At 41.3% G+C, this 23,686-nt stretch overlaps 2 protein-coding genes across 2 annotated transcripts in view; one reads left to right on the forward strand and one right to left on the reverse strand.

The window, feature by feature from the left end:
* Positions 1 to 263: 263 nt before the first annotated feature.
* LOC114546120 (low affinity immunoglobulin gamma Fc region receptor II-like) overlaps positions 264 to 23,686 on the reverse strand; it is a 1,096,214-nt gene continuing 1,072,791 nt past the window's right edge. Inside the window, exons 2-4 of the mRNA XM_028564784.1 lie at positions 1,722 to 1,991; positions 1,400 to 1,642; positions 264 to 445 (exon numbers count right to left, since the gene is read on the reverse strand). Coding sequence (XP_028420585.1) covers positions 264 to 445; positions 1,400 to 1,642; positions 1,722 to 1,959 — 663 coding nt within the window. The 5' untranslated portion in view covers positions 1,960 to 1,991. The remainder of the gene's footprint in view (positions 446 to 1,399; positions 1,643 to 1,721; positions 1,992 to 23,686) is intronic.
* The window catches only part of LOC114546121 (atrial natriuretic peptide receptor 1), a 39,284-nt gene continuing 35,785 nt past the window's right edge, over positions 20,188 to 23,686 (forward strand). Inside the window, exon 1 of the mRNA XM_028564785.1 lies at positions 20,188 to 20,611. Coding sequence (XP_028420586.1) covers positions 20,321 to 20,611 — 291 coding nt within the window. The 5' untranslated portion in view covers positions 20,188 to 20,320. The remainder of the gene's footprint in view (positions 20,612 to 23,686) is intronic.

Below are 23,686 nucleotides of genomic sequence, written 5' to 3' on the forward strand. Positions count from 1 at the left end.
GTTAACATCAATTTCAATCAGTTTATCCATTAAAGAGACGTCCGTAAAGATGGAAACATGAGGAAGATTATGTGATTCGATCAAAAGCTCCGGAGCCTGCTAAAGGGCCCTCGTGGTGACGATGGTTTGTCAACAACAGAAAAGTGATTCATGAGAATCCTAAGAGACGTTTGACTTGAAACACTTCACTCCAATTCTGAAATTGAAAATATCAACAGTAAATTTAGATTTTGAACTGCAGCGCAATATGAGTCTTATTGAGACTAACCTTTAGGTTTGCTACAGATGCTACGGAGGCATCGTCTCACCAGGAGAACCGGGAGAACCAGGAGAACCAGGAGAACCAGGAGAACCAGGAGAACCAGGAGAACCGGGACACCGACTGAAACAATGGACCACAACACAAGGGGAGGAGGAGAGGAGCCGGAGGGAGGAGGAGAGGAGCCTGGGGGAGGAGGAGAGGAGCCGGGGGGAGGGGAAGAAGTGGTGAAGCCAGAGGTATTGGAGGTTGTAGGAGGACTTGTAGTCATGGGTTTCTCTAAAATTAACAAAAAACGATTTGTTGTTTGCCTTGATTTGCCTTGTGTTGACTTCGGGTCAAATTGACCCGTTTTCAATTTTTGTTTTATATCAGAAAATATGGGACGTAGAAATAAGCGCTGAAAATGTGTAGAAGAAAAATGTAACAATTTAAAACTTTGGAAAAAGTAAAAAGAAACACAAGGGTTAAAAGTATAGAAATCAAAGTAAGTAGATAACACGTTCAGCTACATCACTGTTCCTCCTTTTTTATGTGAAGCTTTAGACTTCTAACTTCCATGTTGTGTATCATGTTTGTAACTGAGTGAGTTCCCTCGGTCTAGTTAGAGGAAGAGATATCTACTATCAGACGGTGTGTTAGGCTGCTTCCACACCGTGTTAACCCAACGCTGGAGCGTTTCCTTGGATACGCCCGGTGGTTTGGGGCGGTGTGAAAGCTCATTTAAACTCTGGTCCAGACCAAATAACACAAACTCTGGTCGATGAATACGGAGGTCACTTCATGTGAGAACGCAATCAGACACACACAGGAAGTGTCAAATCAATGCATTAACTAGCCTGAAGTTTCCAGCTTGTGCACAATTTACAGACGTATAAATGATTCAAGTGACGATAACTTTCAGATCCTTAACCTACAATGACCACACATCATCATCAGCATCATCATCATCATCATCATCATCATCATCATCATCATCATCATCATCATCATCATCATCATCTCAAAGACCAGGGTTGGTACACATGACAAAGTGTAATGTAAACACAAACAGAACCAAATAAAAAATGAGGCCCCTGAATCACAGAGTCTACTGAACTGTAGGTGTGAAAGATGAATAATGACCTTTAACCTCCACACCTGTGACAGAGACCCAGCTGGGTGGAGACTCTCCAAAACTGCTGATGAGACACTTGTAGAGGCCTTCATCAGACCTGGAAACATGGTGGATGGTCATGTGACCTGCAGGCTCAGTCCTGATGAAGGAGCCATCTTTATAGAAACCAGCTGGGAGGTTGGAGGAGTTCTTTGTTCTACAGGTCAGAGTGAGGTCTTCTCCCTCCATCACAGGGAGGACAGGACTCTGCAGGATCACTGGTCCACCTCAACACAGAGACAAACTACAGCATGTCATCCATTCACACACAGCTTCATCAATACTGACTCCACAGTCTGATCTTACCAGGGACAGTGATGGTGATGCTGTTACTGGTTGCTCCCTCTCTGGACTCACACCAGTAAACTCCACTGTCCTTTGGGCGCATGTAGCTGATGTTACAGGAAGAATTAGAACCAGCAGGTCTTCCCCAGCCATCTCCACACTGAGTCCTGGTGTCTCTGGTTGTGTTCCTCCTCAGAGTCCATCCAGCAGAGCTGTCGTCCTCCTCACAGCTCAGAGAGACAGACTGTCCTTTAAACATCTGAGAGCTGCTGGGACTCACAGTCAGAGAGGCTGGAGGGAGGAGGGAAGAAAGATGCAGTTATAGAAGATGATTTTCATTTTAAGGCTTATTTTGCCACATTCCTCATATTCCTGCTTTTGTTACTGTCTGCTCACTGCTGAATCCTCTCCTCTGTAATTCAGTCGGTGAGCTAACAAACTATTTCTGTATGTTTTCAAATTGAACTCTCAAAGTTGATATTAGACACAGCAGAATATCTACATCTTTCTGCATGTGTCTTACTTTTTTAAGTTTCTGTAACCTGTTTATTAATACTTTGGCTCAATAATCCTCCTGACATCACCATCTTATTACCTATCCTCAGTGTTGGGGAGTAACAGCGTTACAAATTTTGAGTAACTGTATTCTGATACAGTTACAATTTAAATAGTTGGTATTTAGAATACAGTTACATTGTTAAAATCAATGGATTACATGACGATACTTCTCTGTTTCATGAGTTTATTCACTCTGTGAATGAATTAAAGGTCCCATGGCATGTAAATGTCACTTCATGAGGTTTTTTTACATTTATATGAGTTCCCCCAGCCTGCCTATGGTCTGCTGCTACTGGTCACCTTGCTATTTTAATGTTGACGTGTGACTTTTCATTCTCCTACATGCTGATTTACTAGCTCCAGAGCCGTTTAAAGAGTGACTAGCCCGTTTGACATGCTAGCTAACGTTAGCTAAAATTAGCTTGGGGTAGCTTAGACTGCGGTTACATTTTTGTAGTGTGCAATTCTGGACTACAAATACAACAATCTATCTGCTTGTCCAGGTACACATTCAGCCAGTTGGAACAGAAGAACACACCATTATAGGCCTGTTTGGGATGGCCACATTCCTACACTTATAAAACGCAATTCAATGTGGAAGTAATCCAAGTATTCAGAATACATCACTTAGATTGAGTAATGTAACGGAATACGTTACAAATTCAAAAAAAATTATTTTATCTTCCCTCTCCAGTCTATACGCACTGCGGCTATCAAAACTGCATTTAGAGTTTTAATGTATTCATAAACTCTCCCTCCTCAACCATTGTCTTGTCTACCAGATGTGACAGAAGGAGTTTACTGACCTTGGTATGTTGGGCTGGTCAGCAGTGAAGTCAGAACTAAAGAGAAATCAACCTCAGGTTAGTTTGAGCTTTAATGTGAAACAAGACATCAACACAGAAAAACAGACAGTATTGATATTAGAAAAAAATATTGAAATATGCATTCAATGTTTTTCATTCTATTCTCAAACTTGATAGAGGACCTCCATGGTCTTGGAAATTGAAATTAATATAATTATTTAATTATATTTGTATATTAAAACAGGAATTATTAAATTGGTTTTCAAATGTATTAATTAATCCATTATGTAATAGAGAAACCATAAAAAGTCTTTCAAAGTTAAATCTCAAAATTATGACGGACGGAACATGACTTAATCTCAATAAATCAATTAATGCATAAATAAATATATAAATAAATGCAGGAATAAACAAATACATGAATAAATAAATAAATGTTGAAATAAATGTATAACTAAATTAATAGAATAATACATAAAACAATAAATAAACTACTTAATGCTTTAAATGTATTTCTACATTTTACCACCTACATTTATTTATTTCTGTATTTCTGTGTCCATATGTTAATGAGCTAGGAGGTCTTGACTTCATTTTAAAGCACGATTGGCTACAGGAGTGAGCTTTATCCGTGTCTACTACTTTTGCCTCACGGTGAGACCATAGATAGACAGTAACTGTCAGGGTGGAGGGAAGGTTTGGACCCAAATGCAGTTTAAATAGAGATTTATTCAAGCCAGGAAACACTTCAGGCAGCACACAACACGACATGACCCACACTAACCACAGACAAGGGAAACAGAGAGACTAAATACACAGGGTAATGAGGGACAGGTGATACAAACAAGTGGAACAAATCAGGGCGGGGCAGCACAATCAAACAGGAGGGAAACACAAGACAGCACAAGGGAGAACAGAGAACCTTCAAAATAAAACAGGAAATGGAAAACCAACAGAAAACATGAAACCAACTAAACACAGAAACTTGACCGGGACAAGATGTGACAGTAACGAGTGAGACAGATTGCACAGAGGGGCAGGCAGGAGCTGACAGCAACTCTCCTCTGCTCCCCTCTTTTAAATTAACAGCATTTATAATGAATTTATAAAGGCACTTTTAAAAACAGGAATTATTAACAATTTAATTTCTATTTTAATTAAGAATACAGCGTTTAAAGTTATTGTCCATAAGTTTTTCATCTAGTTAACAGTGTAGAAAGTACCAATCTATCAAAAAGTGAGTTAAAACATCAGTGATTGAGTATATGACCCACTGATGAAGTGCTTGTATTTGCTGCTTTAGTAAAACAGTCTGACTGTCTGTGGCGACTTTCCCGCCCTGAATACTAACTCAGCCTCAGTTAGTGAGGCTTTTTATGTCAGTCAGCAGCGCTTGGTCTCTCCCTGTCTGCACGCGAAATCTTTTTTGCAGGATGGTAGAGGAAGACTCATAAATATTCATTGTGGGATATGGGCTTAGAATGCGCCCCGCTCGCGATATTACAAATCCCACTATGGCCACGCCAAGACCCGCCCATCAAAGCATTTGTTGGCCAGGTGTCCGTGCTTACTCAGGGAAACGTAACCCCATTTGTACAGGTCCTACCCCCTGACCATCCTGGTCAAACCCTACACCCCAACCCCCCTCCTCCACTCCGATCTGCATCAGCCAACCTGCTTGCTGCCCCCTCACAGCTTCCGCCGAAGGCTAAAAACACATCTCTTCTGACTACACCCCGGATAAACATAAAAAAAAAAAGAAATCTTGAACCATGTCTCTTTGTAGTTTAGCTTATTTAAAGCTAATGGACTTGCTCTTACTACTTGTTGTCTGGAGTTTACACCTCCAGGGTTGAAAGCACTTAACTGGAAGTCTCTTTGGATAAAAGTTCCAGCTAAATGACATGTAATGTCATGTAATGTCCAATCGGCTATCCTAACCTTAACTATTCAAGCTCAAATGCCTAACCCCAACCAATCGCCACGGCCATAGTGGGATTCGTAATGTCACGCTTGACCCATATCGTAGTGTTCTGTCTTGTCGTAATATTTCACCCGTAATAAGATCGAAATAATATTACTAAAATAAAGAAATGAATACCATATAACATCTAAATAAATGTTGATAGATGTAGTGTTTTAGTAGTTTTAAAAATATCAATAAATAACAAAGCAATCCAGCTTTCCTGGCAATAAGACCGAAATAATAACATTAACAGAAATACATATAAACCGTGATAAGATCTGGTGAATAAATGTTGATTAAAATAGAGGTTATTGGGCTAAAAATACCAATAATAGCAAAGCTGTATCCAGCTTCTCTGCTGCAGCCGACTGGCAGACAGAAACGTGCTGTGATCATGAAAGATTGAAATACATTAGTTTAAAAAACGTGCCGATCTCACCAAAAAAAAACAAGATCAACTTGTCCGTGTACACGAATCAATAGATTCAATTACGTGAACATTTCACGAACTGATGTGAGACTGGGTTGCTAATTTGCATTGTTTTACCAACCAGCACAATTTCAAGCCTTTAATCTTCTAAATTCATGTTATTTTAACTGACAAACCCTGAAACATTAAGTTGAACTTACCCAGCAGCAGCTGCAGACATGATTCCTCCATTTGATATGTTGGTCATATGAGATCAGATCAATTTTAATTTAATTACATTTTAGTTACAGTATTAAAACATATAAAAGAGTTATCTTGAGACACTTTACAGATAGAGTAGGTCTAGACTACACTGTAATTTACAAAGACCCAACAATTCTAGTAATTCCCCCAAGAGCAAGCATTCAGTGTGACAGTGGCGAGGAAAAGCTCTCTTTTAGGGAGAAACCTCGGTGGTGAGTAACATATCCGGACATTAACGTCTAACCAGAAACTTCCTCGTCACGTGTGTCACTGATGATGTTTTCAGGAAGTAGTTTTTTTTATTTTATATTCACAGGTCAGAAATATATTTGGTAAAAACAAACGTATAGCCTTTGAAACAGAACACCTCAAAATGAACACAATAACAGGCAGTGAACAGCTGTTATCAGAATCTCAGTATCATCCAGCTCAGGGGGGGTCCTCAGTGTGTTTTAGGCCAAGGACCCCTAACCTGAAAGAGACACGAGCAGGACCCCCCCCCACCTACATATACTGTATGGAGTTTTATATTAAACTAGACCTACCATAACATGTAGTGTAACCTTTTATGGTGCCCTGCAATACTAAGCTACTATTTACATATTCATATATCATCATGTTTTAATGTCAAACATACATGTGGAAGGCACAGTGACTCCATTAGCTTAACTGTATCTGTGGATGGCTAGCATAGTGGCTAATAGTTATCGTATATCAGCTGTTATTTTACGAATAGGCCATTTTTCTTCTAGAAATGCTAGAAGTGCTCTTGCATTTACATGGTGAAGTTAAACTCTTGACCTAGTTTTGAAAGGCCTCATCAAAGTGTCACAAGCTTGGTTAGCTGTACAGCTGACTCTCTGTGGTGTATTTCCTGTCATAAAACTGGCCTCCCTCTCAGTCTCAGAGGCCAGGTTTACTTAGAGGTCCATTAACTGTTAACCAGAGAATTTGTGTTTTTCTAGGATGGCGAAGGTATATCCCACCTTACTCTCTCTGATAGCTCATTGTTGGGATTCTTGGTATTTCCACCATTTGGCCCATGTGTCAAATTAGCTTCAAAGCCCGGCGCACTTCCTGGGAGCCTGGGATGGATAAACAACCACAAGACTCTCACCCAGGAGTCTGCTGTTTGTGTACTGTGTAAAACCAAAGGTCAACAATTAACTTATTGTAAGTTTAGTTATGTACGTAATAGAGCCCGACTGATAAAGGATTTTTTAGCGCCCATATTATGCTCATTTTCAGGTTCATAATTGTATTTAGAGGTTGTACCAGAATAGGTTTACATGATTTAATTTTCTTAAAAAAACATCTTTTTGTTGCACTGCACATTGCTGCAGCTCCTCCTTTCACCCTGTGTGTTGAGCTCTGTTTTTAGCTACAGAGTGAGGCATCGCAATTCTGTTCCATCTTTGTTGGGAGTCGCATGCTCTCAGTAGCTAGGTATGGACTACATGAGCTAGCTAGCTGTTTCTCCAACAAGGCAGGATTAGTCGGGAGACTTCTTCTAAACGAGGACACACTTCCAACTTTACGGGGAATACCTGCAGAACAGGGACATGTAACTAGTTCTATACAATTTATTTTGTAGATTAGGGTGAATTTGTGTGTGTGTGTTGTAGCAGTGTTTTGCCATTGAGATTGAGCTAGCTAGCTAGCGATAGCATGCTAGCGATAGCATGCTAGCGATAGCAGTTAGCCCCCTATCCACCTCGTCTCGGCTGATGACATAGAAAGCCGTAAAGATTTTGACCAGCTCACCCGGAGACTGAAGGCAGGACACATTCAGAAAGGCCGGTATTAAGGCTGGTATTGATACAAGTATTTGGTGATTTAAAACCTTGATATTCTGATATATCGACCAATAAATATTTTCTTTTAAATCCAGAAACGTGTAACAAAACATAAACAGATTTCCCTAACATTAGTTATTTGTAGTTATTTATGAGTCCTCACAAAAAAATATGATAATGCAGTTTTAAAATGAATGTGTTTGTTTTATTGTCACAACAGAACATCAAAATATATTAAAGTTCTGATAAATAAAATGTGTAAAACTACAAATTTAACATATGAAACTTAAAGGGTTAAACAACAGGGAGGTTGTACAGTGCCCTCTGGTGGACAGACTCTGCAACGCCAACACTCAAAACATGGTTAAAGGGGGTTTTGTCCATTTATCATTTAATTTTTTTAATATTCATTTATCGGCCATTATAAATGCAGATACTGATAGTTTGGAAAATGCCTAATGTTGGCTGATAATATCAGCCCGCTGATATATCGGTCGGGCTCTAGTACACTACCAGTCAAAAGTTTTAGAACACCACAATTTTTCCAGGTTTTTATTGAAATTCATGCAGTTGAATGTCTTATTGTACTCTGAAATGAAAGAATAGAAAATTCCACAAAATAGGAAATTTTTACAGTGTGCCTACTACTAGGTACTACTAGGGTTGGTGGTTCGATCCCTGGCCCTGTAGCCCCATGCCGTAGTGTCTTTGGGCAAGACCCTGAACCCCAAGTTGCCCCCGATGCTGGCACCTTGTACGGCAGCCTTAGCCACAGCGTGTGAATGGTGAATGGTTCCTGTTCTATGTTAAAGCACTTTGAGTAGTCGTTAAGACTAGAAAAGCGCTATATAAAAACAGTCCATTTACATTTACTTGGTGCACATCTGAATAACACTGGCTAACAGTAAATCTGCTGTTTGACACCGCCAACAGTAAAGAGTCTCCATGATAGGAGGTGTGTGTGTCAGAACTTGTTGCTATGGTGATTTCCACAGTGAAGAAGTAGAGGAGGGTCAAATGTCCATTTAATAATAATTATACCTCTTAAGTTTGTTCTGTAATTCAAAAACCGTGGGTCCAAACGGCAAAAATATTATCATCACAAGAAAGATAAAGGTCTGGTGAACGCATTGATGTGGTTTTTATGTTTGTGGTGTGAAATATATGTGACACAGAGCAGGTACCAAACAGGGAATTGTCTGCGTCCTTCCTGATATTTGTTTTCATTGTTTCTATAGGCAGTTGGTATGAACAGAGCCAAAAGTTTAAATCCAGTGGACTCCATAGTTACATGTCTGCGGCCGGCACAAGATTTCCTACATTTTGACCAACAATGATGTATGAAGAGTGAAAACTGTAGGGGAGAGAGCAATTTGTTTGGAAAGATTTCAGAGAATCATACTGCAGCTCCCCCCCCACCCCCCTTAACTCTCAACATCCTGTCCCCATACACACTCATTGGAAAATCTGAAACGGTCTGAAAACTGGACGATACATAAACTGTGATTTGGTAGAAACCGTGCTTGATATCAGAATGCCCATTCAGCCCAACAAAGGCCAAAGTCTTGTCTTCGGTTTAAACTTTTAATTATTTTTCTACGTTAAAGTTTCCCAATACAGTATGGCCCCAACGACGGGTTGTTTTGAGTGATGTTAAGCGATTTCCTGAACATTTCCCATTAAAGTCTATGGGAAATTCTTTTGCCAATTTTGTAAAAACTGCGCGGCAAATATCTTAGAAAGATAGATCATTACACACGTTTTGATGTATTGTGTGTGCATGCGTTGGCAACGCTCCGTGACTAGTAGCAGGACAAAAATGTGGTGGAATAATAATAAGTATGCAGGATAATAGTCAGTGTGCAGCATATCGGCAATAAACAATTTAAGTTAAAAAGGACAGGTCTCCGTGTGAAAAACCAAATGTAGCAGGGAAGTTTGTATGTTGTTTAGCTGTCAGCTGCACATGCTCAGTAGACAGCTGGTTGACAGAAACAACATGGAGGTGAAGAGTCATCAGGAGCACTCTGAGTCCAGCAGAGGACCACGTGGACCGGGGAGAGGTTCAGATCTGTTCACAGTGTGGAGGGGAAGACAACATGTGTTGATATCAGTATTGTTGCTCACAGGTATTCCACTGTCCTGCTGCAGTATAGACAGATGTGTTTCTGCCTGTTAAAACTATAGAAACAAACAATACTGTAGATTTTGTCAAGCTTTCTCTTGTAAAGTGGCTATGGGCCTCTCTGTTTTTCATTAGTGTACATGTGTGATCTTTAATAACCTGAATGAACATACGTTGAGCCTTTTGGAAGGCTGCCCTTGAATCCCAGGTCTAACAAAGTCCCCAGAGAGGGCTGCAGCTTGTCTTTGTGCAGCCTGTACAGAGGGCAGACTGATTTCCTGTAACACACTGTGCTCCACCCAGTGTGATCCACCCACTCACACATGCACCGGCTTGCAGACCAAAGGTACCCACCAACTTTAAAGCAGCATCATACAAAAACACATCAAGTGAGGGAGGGAACAGGCAATGAGGTCATTATGATAGGAGGAGACACTCCATCGGGTCATCACTACAACATCTGCGCACATTCAGAGTCTCTGCCATTTTGGAGTGTAAAAGTACAGAGTATTTCCCTCTGAGTAAATGACAGTATTTGAGTTGCCTACTTGTATTAACAACTCATCACTTACAGCCTGTTTGGGCTTTCTGTTGTTGTAGATCTCTCTGTGTTCAGCTTTATGTCTGTTTCTGTCTTCCTGTAAGAGTTTGTGTTTCCTAGAATGGTGAAGACATGTCCCGCCTTACTCTGTCTCTGATTGGCTTACCCTGGTATTCTTACCCTAACCCTAACCAATCTCACTCCTCATGCTTAAATTTAACCAATCCCAATGACAAAGGCAATAAGTATTAGCCAGTCAGAGGCAGAGAAGGGCGGGACATTCCTTTGCCATCATAGGAAATAAACACTTCCTGTCGGATTCTGACCTGTTATAAATAATTCATAGAATTCATTCAAGAATTCATTCATTACTTATTTTGCTACTTCACTTTAGTCATTTGTAATCTTCAAATTTGAAGTATGCAGTTGTGACCTTTGACTTTAGTCTCCTCTTCACTCTCTGTGTGGATCATTTGGACTAAACACAGGTGGAATCTGCTCTCAGATCATCTTTATTTCTATATTCTAACACTAGATAGTTTATTATGCATCAAGGTGTGTCTGAATGGGTGGATGTGTTTTAGTTTTATATATTTGTCTTGTTAGAACCAGTTCAGCATCATTGTTGTGTCAGTGGCAGAAGAACCTAAATGTGACATGTTTTGCATTCAGACAGAATAACTTGTTGGAACTGATCCACGAAACACAGAAACATGTTTACTTGCAGACAAACTGCTGATCTGACAGGAAACAGATACACTGTCACTCATAAATGAAAGACTTTCCAGTGAAATGCTCCTCTGGAGAACAGGGTGAAAGCTGCCTCCTGCTGGCTGTCTGACTGCATTACATCATGTTTTCTTTCTTCTCAAAGCCTCAGCACATGAAGGGTTCAAGGTATGCATCATCAGATCATCTTTCTTTATTAAAATGGTAGACTTTGTTATATATGTATGCGTGTGTGAATTAATTTAACACTCAGGGGTGAAAAGGTAACATCTACCCTGATTGGCTTAATTGAGTTATGGGAAGTCCCACGCTCTGTAAGATATGATGGTGCCTGACCATTAAGAGCTTTGTAGGTCAGGAGAAGGATTTAAAAAAAACAGATAATAAGAAATTACAATAGTCGACAAATGCATGGTGTCATAAACCTGGCTCTTTGTCATGGCAAAAACTTGGAAGAGACACAAAAATGCCAATAAATCAGGTAATTAAGAAGCTGTGCTTTCATTCCCTGTGGAGCAATGGGCCCAGGTGCTTCAAATCAGGCTGACACAGAGGTAGGAGGGGCCCTCACACTGAATCTTTTGCATCATTTTCAGACAGGTTGTGCCTTTAGTATAGGCGGTTCTTGGAGTTTGTTTATGTAGGTGTTAAAGGATATATTCTGATCAATGATAACTCGAATAAGATTCCTTACGCTGGTGCTGGAGGCCAGGGCGATTTCATCCAGAGCTATGTTCAGATAAGGAGCTTTGGAGGTGTTTGGGGCCAAGTACAATCAATACCTTCAGTTTTATCTGAGTTTAACTTCGCTCCCAGAACTCAGAGCTACTATAGTGGTTCCTAAAGTCTCTAAAAGTAAAATGGGAGCCAGAGCCTTCAGCTACCAGGCTCCTCTCCTGTGGAAACAAGCTCCTAATCTGGGTCCAGGGGGCCAGACACCGTCACCACATATAAGAGTAAACTGAAAACTCTCCTCTTTGATAAAGCTTATAGTTAGGGAGGGAGGAGTTGCAGCGTCCGCCTAACCCGGCCCACCTGCTTCTCTTCATAGTCACCAGATTCATCTATCGTATAATCAATAATAGAATAAAAGTAGAGGGAGGCAGGCCAGTACAGCCCGATCCGGTTGGGGAGAGTTCTAGCCCGACCAGGCTCCTCTCTTTAACCTGCCTCTCTTAGTAATTCTATTATTATTTTATACTGCCGGAGAAGTTCCTTCCTTCTTATAACAATGAGCTGCTCTCTCCTCTCTCTTTTCTTTCCGTTTGTATGCATCCTGTCCCAGAAATGCTTGTTACTAACCTAGCGTCCTTATGTTTCTTCTTTGCCCAGAATATTGCCTTGGATCTGGATCTTGGGTGTAGCTGTCACTGTGGACCTGCTACGGTCTGTGATTCCCTGCTGCATCCTGCCTGCTTGCTCTTGGGGGAATTAATGTAATTGTTGGAGTTTTGTAAATTATAGAGTGTGGTCTAGACCTACTCTATCTGTAAAGTGTCTCAAGATAACTCTGTTATGATTTGATACTTTAAATAACATTGTATTGTATGTGTCACTAGTGTCTCCTATTTAAACTAATATACCAGCAAATGTTTCCACTGATAGCAATGGACCCGAAACCACGTTGATAATTAATATAACACTTTATTTAAGAACTAGTTAAAAGAAAAGATAAAAACAGTTATCTGGATTTAAAAAGGTAATAAAAAACAAAGTCCGATGTCAGTCCGAGCTTCCGCCACAATGTCCACGTCTATGCGTCATAGTCCGTTCCATACGCAGCCCACGAGAGGGGCGGCCGATTCCATCGGGGGATAGGCTGGGCTTCTCTTCCCCTAACTCCGCGTTGCGATACCCACACTGGAGGCCCTGGGAGGGATAAAGACAGCTCTTAGTCAAGCATACACAAAAAAAGACAGTTCTTCTCCACACGCCCGGAGTGGGTAGCTAGAGGACTTTCCTTTACTTATCTGTACACCGGCGTTGAATCCGTTATCCAGGTGGCTACATCCCTCCTGCTGCTTCGGCCTCTGTCGATGTGTCCCGATCTGCACCCCCCACTCGTTCGCCGCACTCCCTTCTCCGTCAGTCTGTTTCTGCTCAGTGTTACTGCCTCCTCGTCCGTGTTCCTTCCACTTGTGGCCATGTTACTGTCCGGTCATTCCGGTCCCTCTCGCTCCGTGGTGGGGGGTGGCGCAGGACTATCCCTTGTTGTATGATCGTCTTCCTGGTTTCCGTTCCGCTGTCGACCACACGTCTCACTGCACAGCATCCTCCTGCACGCCCGTAGAGCGTCAGCACAGGCCTCGCAGATCTCGACCGTCCTCTCGTCCAGCCTCACCTCCAGTCCTGTCCTCGGTCCTCCCCACCACCAGTCCCACGCCACCTGAGGCCCACATTTCACCACTCCTGCCTTGCTGCTTGCCTCTTGTTAAGAATTCTCTAAAAGACGTGTTCGTTCTGATTTCTGGAGGAAGGAGGAGAGGCTGGGGTCGAATTGAAAGTTAAGCAAAAGGTTTAATGAAACTGCATGAAAACGACAAGACAAAACACAATCAAACATAAAACATAAAACACTGCAGCTGACAGCGGACTGATCTCATGCTTCTCCTTGCGGAGTTACAGAAGAACAGTCATGTGACATGACAAACAATACGCTGTAAACAGCGGACTCCAATTGCTCCCTCTTGCGGGGTCACAGATTGAAGTGCCGATATCACCTCAGTTTCCGAATTATATTCCTGTGGAATTGTCACAGACTAAGGTTGATTATCATGGAAGTGTTGATCCCACAGTAATATGCATTTCCTTTGTTCTAATCACGGCTAGCTCAACAGTTAGCTTTCCTGTGGGGACAATGAGTCTCCTACAGTATGCTAAATGTCAGCCATGACCTAATCAATTCTTTAGAAGCTACAGACGGTGTGAGCCAGACCAATGCTAATCAGTGTAGTTATTTGATTAGATCTAGCAAGTACATTGTTTTCAAAACATAAGCCGGGTTTTAACTTTTTAACTTCAACAAGACCTAAGGGCGACACGGCGCCCCCAACACAGATGACGCCACAACATATACAAGTACAATATCAGCGGTAGTATTTGTGTCCCAGTCAATAACTGCTCTTGAGAAATGTGTTAGAAGATATTTACCATGCTGTTAGTTTGTCTTGTTCCCTTTGTTAAGGGGAGGAGCTGAAGGAGGAGCTGAAGGAGGAGCCCATTTCTTCATATAATGGTTGGCTGTCTGGCAGTTGTGAAAATGAAAATAGTCTGCTAGAAAAAGAAAAAGGAAGGTTAAAAAGTATTAAATGAGCTTAATAAATAGAAGGGAACAATAAAAAGAACGATAGATGAGGTATGTAGAGTGTAAGTGTCTCTCTCTCTCTCTCTGTCTCCCTCTGACTCTCTGTCTCTGTCCCTCTCTCTCTCTATCTGTCTCCCTCTCTCTCCCTCCCTTTTCCTCAGCGGTGTAGTCTACGTGATACGCAGGTATATACGCAGTGTACTCACTAAGAAAGCTCCAGGATTTACTTACATCCACTTAAACATGCCCAATGACCCAAGACAACATACTGTACATTATATTTTGATATATTTTGGATGGTCATCTGTGTTCTTTTCTTCACATAACTAAATAAAGGGATTTCCGACTCCCCACCCAAGCTCTCTTTGGTGACGTGGTTGATTACGTTACTGTTGATCATCTGTCCATCATCGTATAAGGCCCGCCCCCTGACGATCCGATTGGTCCAAACAGCTCCGGTTGGAGCGTAGTTGCTCCACAACGGATCAAGTCTCAGGATCACATCCTTCCCCCAGTCTCTGCTCCTCCTCAACACATTTAACATATTAATAGATGGATGGTTCCATTTAACGCTCTTCTCAAGTTAAATCAAGGATCAGTACACTACTTTCATTGAATTTTGCGTGCTTTATTCAACTTAATAGCTTATTTCTGCTTTTTTAAAGTCAAGCATTAGGTGTAGGGACCCTTTGCTACTCAAAAACTATTTAAGATGCGTGCACTATGTGAGCCAATGTCAAACATCGCCAGTAAGCAATTTATTTTACACTTAGGCAGTTCCAATAGAGTCCATTTGTATGTGTAAACATCAAAACACAAACACATTAATTCCAATTTCCTTCTCATACCATGTTGCATGGTCAAAAACAGTTTGCTCCCTTCTCCTGCCACCACCTGTGCCCAATTGGACATTGATTAAATCACCTCTGTCCCAGCCAAATGGACAGCGCCCCGGCTACCCCTGGTGGCGGGAGGTTTAACAGCAACAAATAATAAACATAAACCCAAATAGCTCTCACACACCGGCCCCTAATTGTTTCTGGCAGAAGACAAAATAATTCATAACTTTATCTCTTTATATCTCTTGGAGCGTGCATTTCTTTAAATTATTATTTTTTATCTATGTCTTTTTCTTGTCTGAAGGATGTTTTATTCTATTTTCTTATCTGACTCTTGTTATGTGAAGCACAGTGGTCAACTTCTGTTGTGTTTACTAGTGCTATATAAATAAAATGAAATAAAAAATAATAAAAACTTTAACACAAGGAGCCAACTTGAACTTGAAACAAATCTACTGATTGAGACATCTAACAAAATAACTTCCCATAGTCCAAAAACGAATATTCTTTGGCCTTCCATTGACCACAGGTAGAACTTCCATTGATTCATATTAGTCTCTTATCAGTCTGTTGCTTCACAAAGAAGACAAATCTTCGTCACTGGTCTTTCAAGTAGTAGTAAATGAGTAGAGGAGGATCAGAGACTGGGGGGGAGGATGTGATCCTGAGAGACTAAGACCTGAATCTGATGGAGGGTCTCTGGTCTCAGCTGAAGACACCTTTGTCCAACATGTCTCCAGGATTTAGAGAAACTCTCTCACACTGGTTTCATCATTTCATTCCTGGGGGGCTGTGAGAGGAGAGAGTCTGGGAGGTTAGGGAACAACACTCAAACTCCTTTTACTTTAAATACATAAAACACAATGACTCCATATTTGATAGTTCAGATAAAAGTCAAATGTAAGTCAGTTCAGATGTTCTTTAATTAATAAAAAGCAGATATTAAGGATATTTGGAGCAGCTTTATTTGTGTTCAAAGAATAAAAAATGCACAACAATGAATAAGTAACCAGAATCCAAATGTAGAAAAATTAAAAATAAAAAGTATTTATCAGCATATGATAAAACAGTTTAAAGTGCATTAAGGTATCTGAATATTAAAACTGAGTTATCAACTTCCATCACGTCTGATCATTATTATTTCATCTATTGATTCATATGAAATAATTATCAACTGCTTTTCAAGATCATCACTTTTGTATAATTCACTTTTCATAACATTTCCTTTGGCAAACATCATGTAAATCTACTTCATAGATAATAAATCCAGGTTAAGATCTTATTTAGAGACTGGTCCTCTATGGCCCCCTGAGATATTCTGAGCTGCATCAGATGATTTTATAATTACAATAACAACAATATTCACAATGTCATCAACTCCTCAGTTTAAACTATTCAATGTTAGATAATTTTAAATCATTAGCTCAAAATATAACATTCTTAGAAGGCAACACAAGTTTTTATATGGCCGAGCAGAAAACAAGCATTTCAAATTCCCTCCATATAAGAGAGTAATTAAAGGTTGGAGCAGGTAAAAGGAGCAAAGCATTTTCTGTGTGCTGCGTCTGAGTTCATATTGTCTGAACATCTCTGTACGGCTCCTTAATTCAAACCTTACTCCTGAACATCATCATATTTTAGTTATCAATTAAGTAGCCTCATTTAGTTTGTTCAAGCAACTTTTCCTTGAGTAAATGGTCTGGTTCTTTAAAGCTAGGGTTAATCTGAACTGAATCTCTCTCAGTCTGACCCTCGTCTGGGACCAACTCATCATGGGAGCTCCTATAGAGCTCAGAGCTCTCAGACTCATCAGGTACCCCTCCACCACGATAAGGTTGAGATCCACGGACGGGATCATGATCACCAGCAGGTTTTTCTGATCTCTTGTTCTTATGTCTTTTATACATCAGGATACCACCCACTGCAACAACAGCTACAAGAACCAGAACACCTGCTGCCAGTCCAACGATGAGGCCTACAGGAGAGGAGTTTCCATCATCAGAGTGTCCACTGTTTGAACCTGAAGATAATAAAACATATGAGTCAGTAGATGTGTGGATAGTGGAGCAGCTTTTATCCTCTCTGATGTTAGAAACTGCAGCTACAACCTGATACTCAGAAAAACTCACTGAGAGAGACTCACTCACCTGCTGGATCTGGAACCTGCAGACGGATGATTCTGATTGGCTCAGAGTCCATGATTGCTCTCTTCTTATGTCCTGAATCATCCGATAGAACTCGACACTCGTATGTTCCAGCGTCGTTGATGTTCACATTCTTCAGAATTAAAGACACGTCTCCGTCCTTCAGATCTCTGTCCACCAGCTCCACCCTGTCCTTAAAGGATGGATGCTGGTAGTCTGTCTGCAAATATCCATTAATGTAGAAGAGCACGTACTCTGGTGTCTTCAGGTCAGGTCTGCTCCACTCTACAGCTAAGATGGAGGAATCAGGAGCCCGACATGGTAGAATGACATCATCTCCAGGGTACACTGTTATCACCATCAGGTCTGAAAAACAATAATAAACTACTATTAATAATAAGAAGTCATGTTGTTCCAACAGTTGTCTCCAGGTGTGTCCCTGCAGAAGGTCTCTGTAGAGTCTCACCTGATGGAGACGTTCACTGATCTGTCCCAACTGCAGAGATATCACAGGAGACTTTATTACCACGAGGTCAACTCTTCACAAGACTGGGATGTGAAAAATGGCACCATTCACGCAGCCAATCAGAGCCGTGGAAACATGTTGGCAGATTATTTTATAGATAGGAGTCAGACTGAAATAAATGTATATATATATTATGATAAATATATCAGTAGAACATTTTCTAATAGGACATTTGACCATGTCTGCACATTTGCTTAAAATTAATTAATTTGAATCTCTTTAAGATGTTACAAACATATATAGAGAAAATTATTCAATATCTTTATATTGGGATATTTATATAATATTCAATTATTAGTCCTGCAGTAAGGAATCACAGTCCTTCCTGTCATCTCAGCCAAACTAATAGAGGTTCAATGTTCCCTGTGGATCACAGTCAGCATCTCAGCCAGTAATGTTAGTGCAACAGAGGAAACATACACACATAATAAAGAATACCCCCCCCCCTCTCTTTCTCTTCTGTGTCTCTAGCCACTTTCCGACCCAGTAGTTACAGGAACGTAGTTCTAGGAAAAGTCCACTTGTAAGCAGTTCTTCTAACTACAGTTTTTTTTCCATTTGCATTCGCACTGGCCCAGTGGCCATAGAGACTATAGGAGGGGTAAGGGAGGGGATGCAACCATGGCAACAGTCTTTATAGCGTTAAAATCAGACAACAAATACACCAAAAAAGGTATGAACTAAATACTAAATCTAATGTATATATAGCATATTTGTCATAATTTAAACAAGTCTCCCCCGCCTCTGCCTGGTGTGTGTGTGTGTGTGTGTGTGTGTGTGTGTGTGTGTGTGTGCTGTGTGTGTGTGTGTGTGTGTGTGTGTGTGGTAGTAAAGAGAGAGAATGGGAGAAGGAAGTTTGTGTGAGGTGGACCTGGTCACCACAGACCCAAATCTTGTCAGCTGTTGCTACCGTCATATGCTGCATGTCTGTCTCTTCATGTGGCACATTATGTTTGGCCCATTGTATGGGTCACTTCTTATATCATAACAAGATAATACAATGTTTATCATCAAGTGATACACTGAAGTTTATCATCTTTTTTGATACAGAGCAGTTATCAGCACTTTGACGTTTCTCCGCCATGTTTCATTCATAAAATAGTGATGCCGTGGCGTCAGGAAAAACGAGGATACAACAAAATATATAGTTTTCATACAGACTTTTGTATACATTATATATTCTAGTGTATTATCATAATTTGTTTAATATGTGCAAATATTTCTTTTTCTACCTCAACCTCAAACCAGATAAAGACTTGCGCCCCCCCCCTATGATCTTTGCCGCCCCCCCTGGGGGTGCCCAGACCCCAGGTTGGGAACTGCTGGTCTACGTGATACGCAGGTATACCCACTAGGAAAAGCGTGACGATACGTAAAAACATCGTTTTATGACAGAACTTTCTCACTTTCATTCATAAATTCACCCCGTCTGCGTTGTAAAGCGCTGTCATTTGGACCTTTGGGGCTTCCTATGGCCGTGCCCTGGATCTGATGTGATGTCTTTACTTTCTCGCAAGTTTGAACAAAGTTTTAAAGTAACGAGATATGAAACGTAAACTACGGTGGCTGGGAAGTGCAATGCAACATTACAAAGAATGAAACACTTTTACAAAGCTCGAGACAAATTTACATTTTGGAAAACAAATTAACATTTTAGAAAACAAAGTAACATTTTGGAAAACAAAATAACATTTTAGAAAACAAATTTATATTTTGTAAAACAAAATAACATTTTAGAAAACAAATTTATATTTTGGAAAACAAAATAACATTTTAGAAAAAAAATTTATATTTTGGAAAACAAAATAACATTTTATAAAAACAATTAACAAGGTGCAAAACACTTTTACCAGTCCTGAAACTAATTTACAAATGACAGATTCTTCACGGAAAGGGAATGTACCACATACCGTAAGTAATGTTGCATTGCACTTCCCGGCCACCGTAGTAAACAGACCCAAATAACACTACTTCAGTGTTTTCATAAGGGCCGTTACATATTCAACGCGAACAAGCAACGTGTGCGACGCGCTCCGTTTCGTAGTTTAAACAGCGGACGCAAGTAGACGCAAGCCTCACGGGCGATGCGTGAAATGCAATACACCGCCCACACAACAGGGGGCAGCAGAGTGCTCCGCGGGGTTCGGTCGGCAGAGCCAGACCCCCGGAGGCCAGACCCCCGCCAAGACCCGCCCTTCAATAGCATTCACTACTACTATTGGCCAGGCGTCCATGCTTACATGTACAGGTCCTGGCCCCTGACCAATCCCCTAACCCTAACCTTAACCACTATCAGAACCCCAACCAATCGAGCTGCTGGCGTGTTTCCCCCCCGGAGAGCCAGTCAGGGAGCAGCTGGCTGGCTGACTTCTTTTTATCAGATTGGGTTTCCCCCAGCAGCAGTGTGCTGGGTAGCACTGACCAATACATTGATAAAAGGTCACTTAAACATGGCTTAGCAGGTTTTAAAAATACATAAATACATTTGGGTCTCTCTCTCTCTCCTGCCGTAGGCTACTTCAGCCTCTTGAGGAGGGCGTACCGAAAAATGTGACTCAGTAGTCCTATGTTTGATGAATTTCCTCAGCTAGGTTGATTCAATATTTTTGGGTAATGTACAATACGTGCAGTGTCGCCTCCACCACGTTGCGTATCAAAAACTTGGACGACACATTTGGCTACGCATCGACACACAATGGCGGCCGAAGCGTAGCGATGCGTAGCCTTGTGGACGCGTATGCGTACCGACGCGTTGACTCTGTAACGGCCCTAAGTCCGTCCCTGAAGCTCCTGCCGCGTCAGGTGACACTGCAGCTGCCACACACCATGATGACCCGATCGTTAACGTTACCGTTACAGAAAACCAGCCTGAAAAGTCTACCGCAACGTTACTGTTGTTACCTGGTAAGTGAGAGCAGTATCATATCATAGCTTAGATGATATTGTGTGTGTGCCTGTGTGTGTGTGTGTGTGTGTTTCTCTGTGTGCCTGTGTCTGAGTACAGCAGTAAACAGAAGACAATGTTTATATTTCCTTGTTTGAGATGATGAGAGAGATGGTGAGAAGTGAGAACTCGTGGCCAGCATTGTGGACTGAAAGTCAGGCTAGAGAGTTTATAATCAGGCATCCTTGGTTGGAGTGGAGGGACAGAAAGTTATTAGGTAAATATCAGCACACACATGCAAACCTGATATAAGCTATGGAAAGTCATAGGGTCAGTGACTATGCAAATTAGAGTAAATTCTTAAATCTTAAATGTGCATTACTTTACACAGTTAAATTACTATATGGTAATGTTACTTATCAATGGTCAGATAATTAACTAAAATAGAAAGAGTGGAGCTTTTTTCTCCTTTCGTCTGCATGTTATGTATTTGTTAGCCACAGTGATGACGATTGTAAACAGTTTATTAAATACTTTTGAGTAATTTTAGGCCCTGTTCAGCAGATGTTATTACTAATAGATACAAAACTATAGTATGATGATGCTAATTATTAGTCATGGTTTTGTATGGCAGTGTAGGGGTGTCTATTAAATGGCTCATTTGTGTGATGTCCTGTTGTGTTCAGGTTCAGTTGCGTTTCTCAAAAAGTTGAATCTGTCTCAACTTAGAGTGTTGTTTTTCCAGGGCTTTAAATAAACGCCATCAATACTGAAACGTCTGTTGTTGTCCGTGTACAGTTCGTATATGGAAACGTCACGGTGCGTCACTCTGGGACAGGCGAGTATGAGGCTGGGAGGAGAAAATCCCAGTATACTCACTGCAAAAATATAGACTACACCACTGCACAAAACTCTCCAGAAAGTGCCATTTAAATCTAATTTATTTTTCCTAGGGAGAGGGGTTTTCATCACTGCGACAAGTGTGTGAATGAACCATTAAGATGTTTACTTTCTACTAATGTAGTGTCCGCCTGGACGGATCTGAGGCTTAGTTCAGCATCATCTGCATTAGAGAGAAGAATCACTTCATCTGATGTTTAGAGAGAATAAAACAAGATTTCCAGACTACTAACTGGAGTTCACCAACTACACAGAACATGTACAAGTACTATATCAGCTGTATTATTTGTGTCCCAGTCAATAACTGCTCTTGGAGAAATGTATTAGACGAAATGTAGCTACGCCCATCCCGATAAAACATTTAATGTCTAACGTTACATAAATCTTTTATCAATCAAAGCTGATATTTACCAGAAGCTGCTCCAGAGAGAAATAACAACAGGAAGAGAAACGGAGCCATGAGAGCCGAGAGAGCGGAGATCCTCCGTTACATCCTCACAGAGGAAAACAGGATGTTTTGCTGTTGCACCAACAGCTGAAAGCTCAAGCTGTGACTCATCAGGAACTGTGCCTGCAGAGGGCCCTACTGCACATAGTCTGCTCTTGTTACACAATTGTTGTTGATATATTTTGAATATCACCTGTGTTTTCCTTCTCATAGGATAAATAAAGGTATTCCCACCATAAATTGGTGCATAAAATTGTACATACACACATACATACATATTTATTTTCAAGATTAACCCCTTGAGATGCACCATCTCATTTTCGAGGGGGCCCTTTAAGATACAAAAGAAACCAACATCAAGATGGAGAATCATCATTAAAGTAAATACAACACAAGACAATAACAAATATTTAGATATAACAACATTCATATACACGCACTCACTAACAATACTCCCACAAACCTAATCCCTTCCCTTTAGCCCATACCAAAATCAAAGTCAATCAGTGAGCCATCTGCGAGAATGCAAATACAGAAACAAGGTATAAATATATTTATACATACATATATATACATACATACACAAAATCAGAATGCAGTAGTCTGAAACAACTCATAAAACTCACATTGAATTTACATTGACAACGTAGCAAAAAGTGCAATATTTTTGTGTGTCTGTATGTTTTTTGTGTTTGGGTGTACCCTTCTGTCTGTGTGTTGTGTGTACTTTTATATTTGGACCTTGAGTCTGTAAATAAAGTTATTATTTGGTGCTCAAAATAACCCTGGGGGAGGACACCCAGACCCCACACTTTGATATGCCCCCCAAAAGGCCCAGTATACCAACTACAATACATTAGACTAGACCACTGGGATAGTGTGTGTTGATTGGTTAGTGTGTTCATGTGTGTAACCTGGTTACCATAGTGTTATCTTACACCCTGACCCCAGTCCACCTTGGGGCTTAATATTATTCAATTGTAAGGTAAATAGTTGAAAATGATCCCTGACCACCAGAGACCAGAGCAGTGGTGTAGAGACAGACCTGGACCACCAGAGACCAGAGCAGTAGTGCAGAGACAGACCTGGACCACCAGAGACCAGAGCAGTGGTGTAGAGACAGACCTGGACCACCAGAGACCAGAGCAGTGGTGTAGAGACAGACCTGGACCACCAGAGACCAGAGCAGTGGTGCAGAGACAGACCTGGACCACCAGAGACCAGAGCAGTGGTGTAGAGACAGACCTGGACCACCAGAGACCAGAGCAGTGGTGTAGAGACAGACCTGGTCCACTAGAGACCAGAGCAGTGGTGCAGAGACAGACCTGGTCCACTAGAGACCAGAGCAGTGGTGCAGAGACAGACCTGGTCCACTAGAGACCAGAGCAGTGGTGCAGAGACAGACCTGGACCACCAGAGACCAGAGCAGTAGTGTAGAGACAGACCTGGACCACCAGAGACCAGAGCAGTGGTGTAGAGACAGACCTGGACCACCAGAGACCAGAGCAGTAGTGTAGAGACAGACCTGGACCACCAGAGACCAGAGCAGTGGTGTAGAGACAGACCTGGTCCACTAGAGACCAGAGCAGTGGTGCAGAGACAGACCTGGACCACCAGAGACCAGAGCACTGGTGTAGAGACAGACCTGGTCCACTAGAGACCAGAGCAGTGGTGCAGAGACAGACCTGGACCACCAGAGACCAGAGCAGTAGTGAGACAGACCTGGACCACCAGAGACCAGAGCAGT

This window comes from Perca flavescens, chromosome 19, assembly GCF_004354835.1.
Source record: "Perca flavescens isolate YP-PL-M2 chromosome 19, PFLA_1.0, whole genome shotgun sequence".
Taxonomy (NCBI): Eukaryota; Metazoa; Chordata; class Actinopteri; order Perciformes; family Percidae; genus Perca; species Perca flavescens.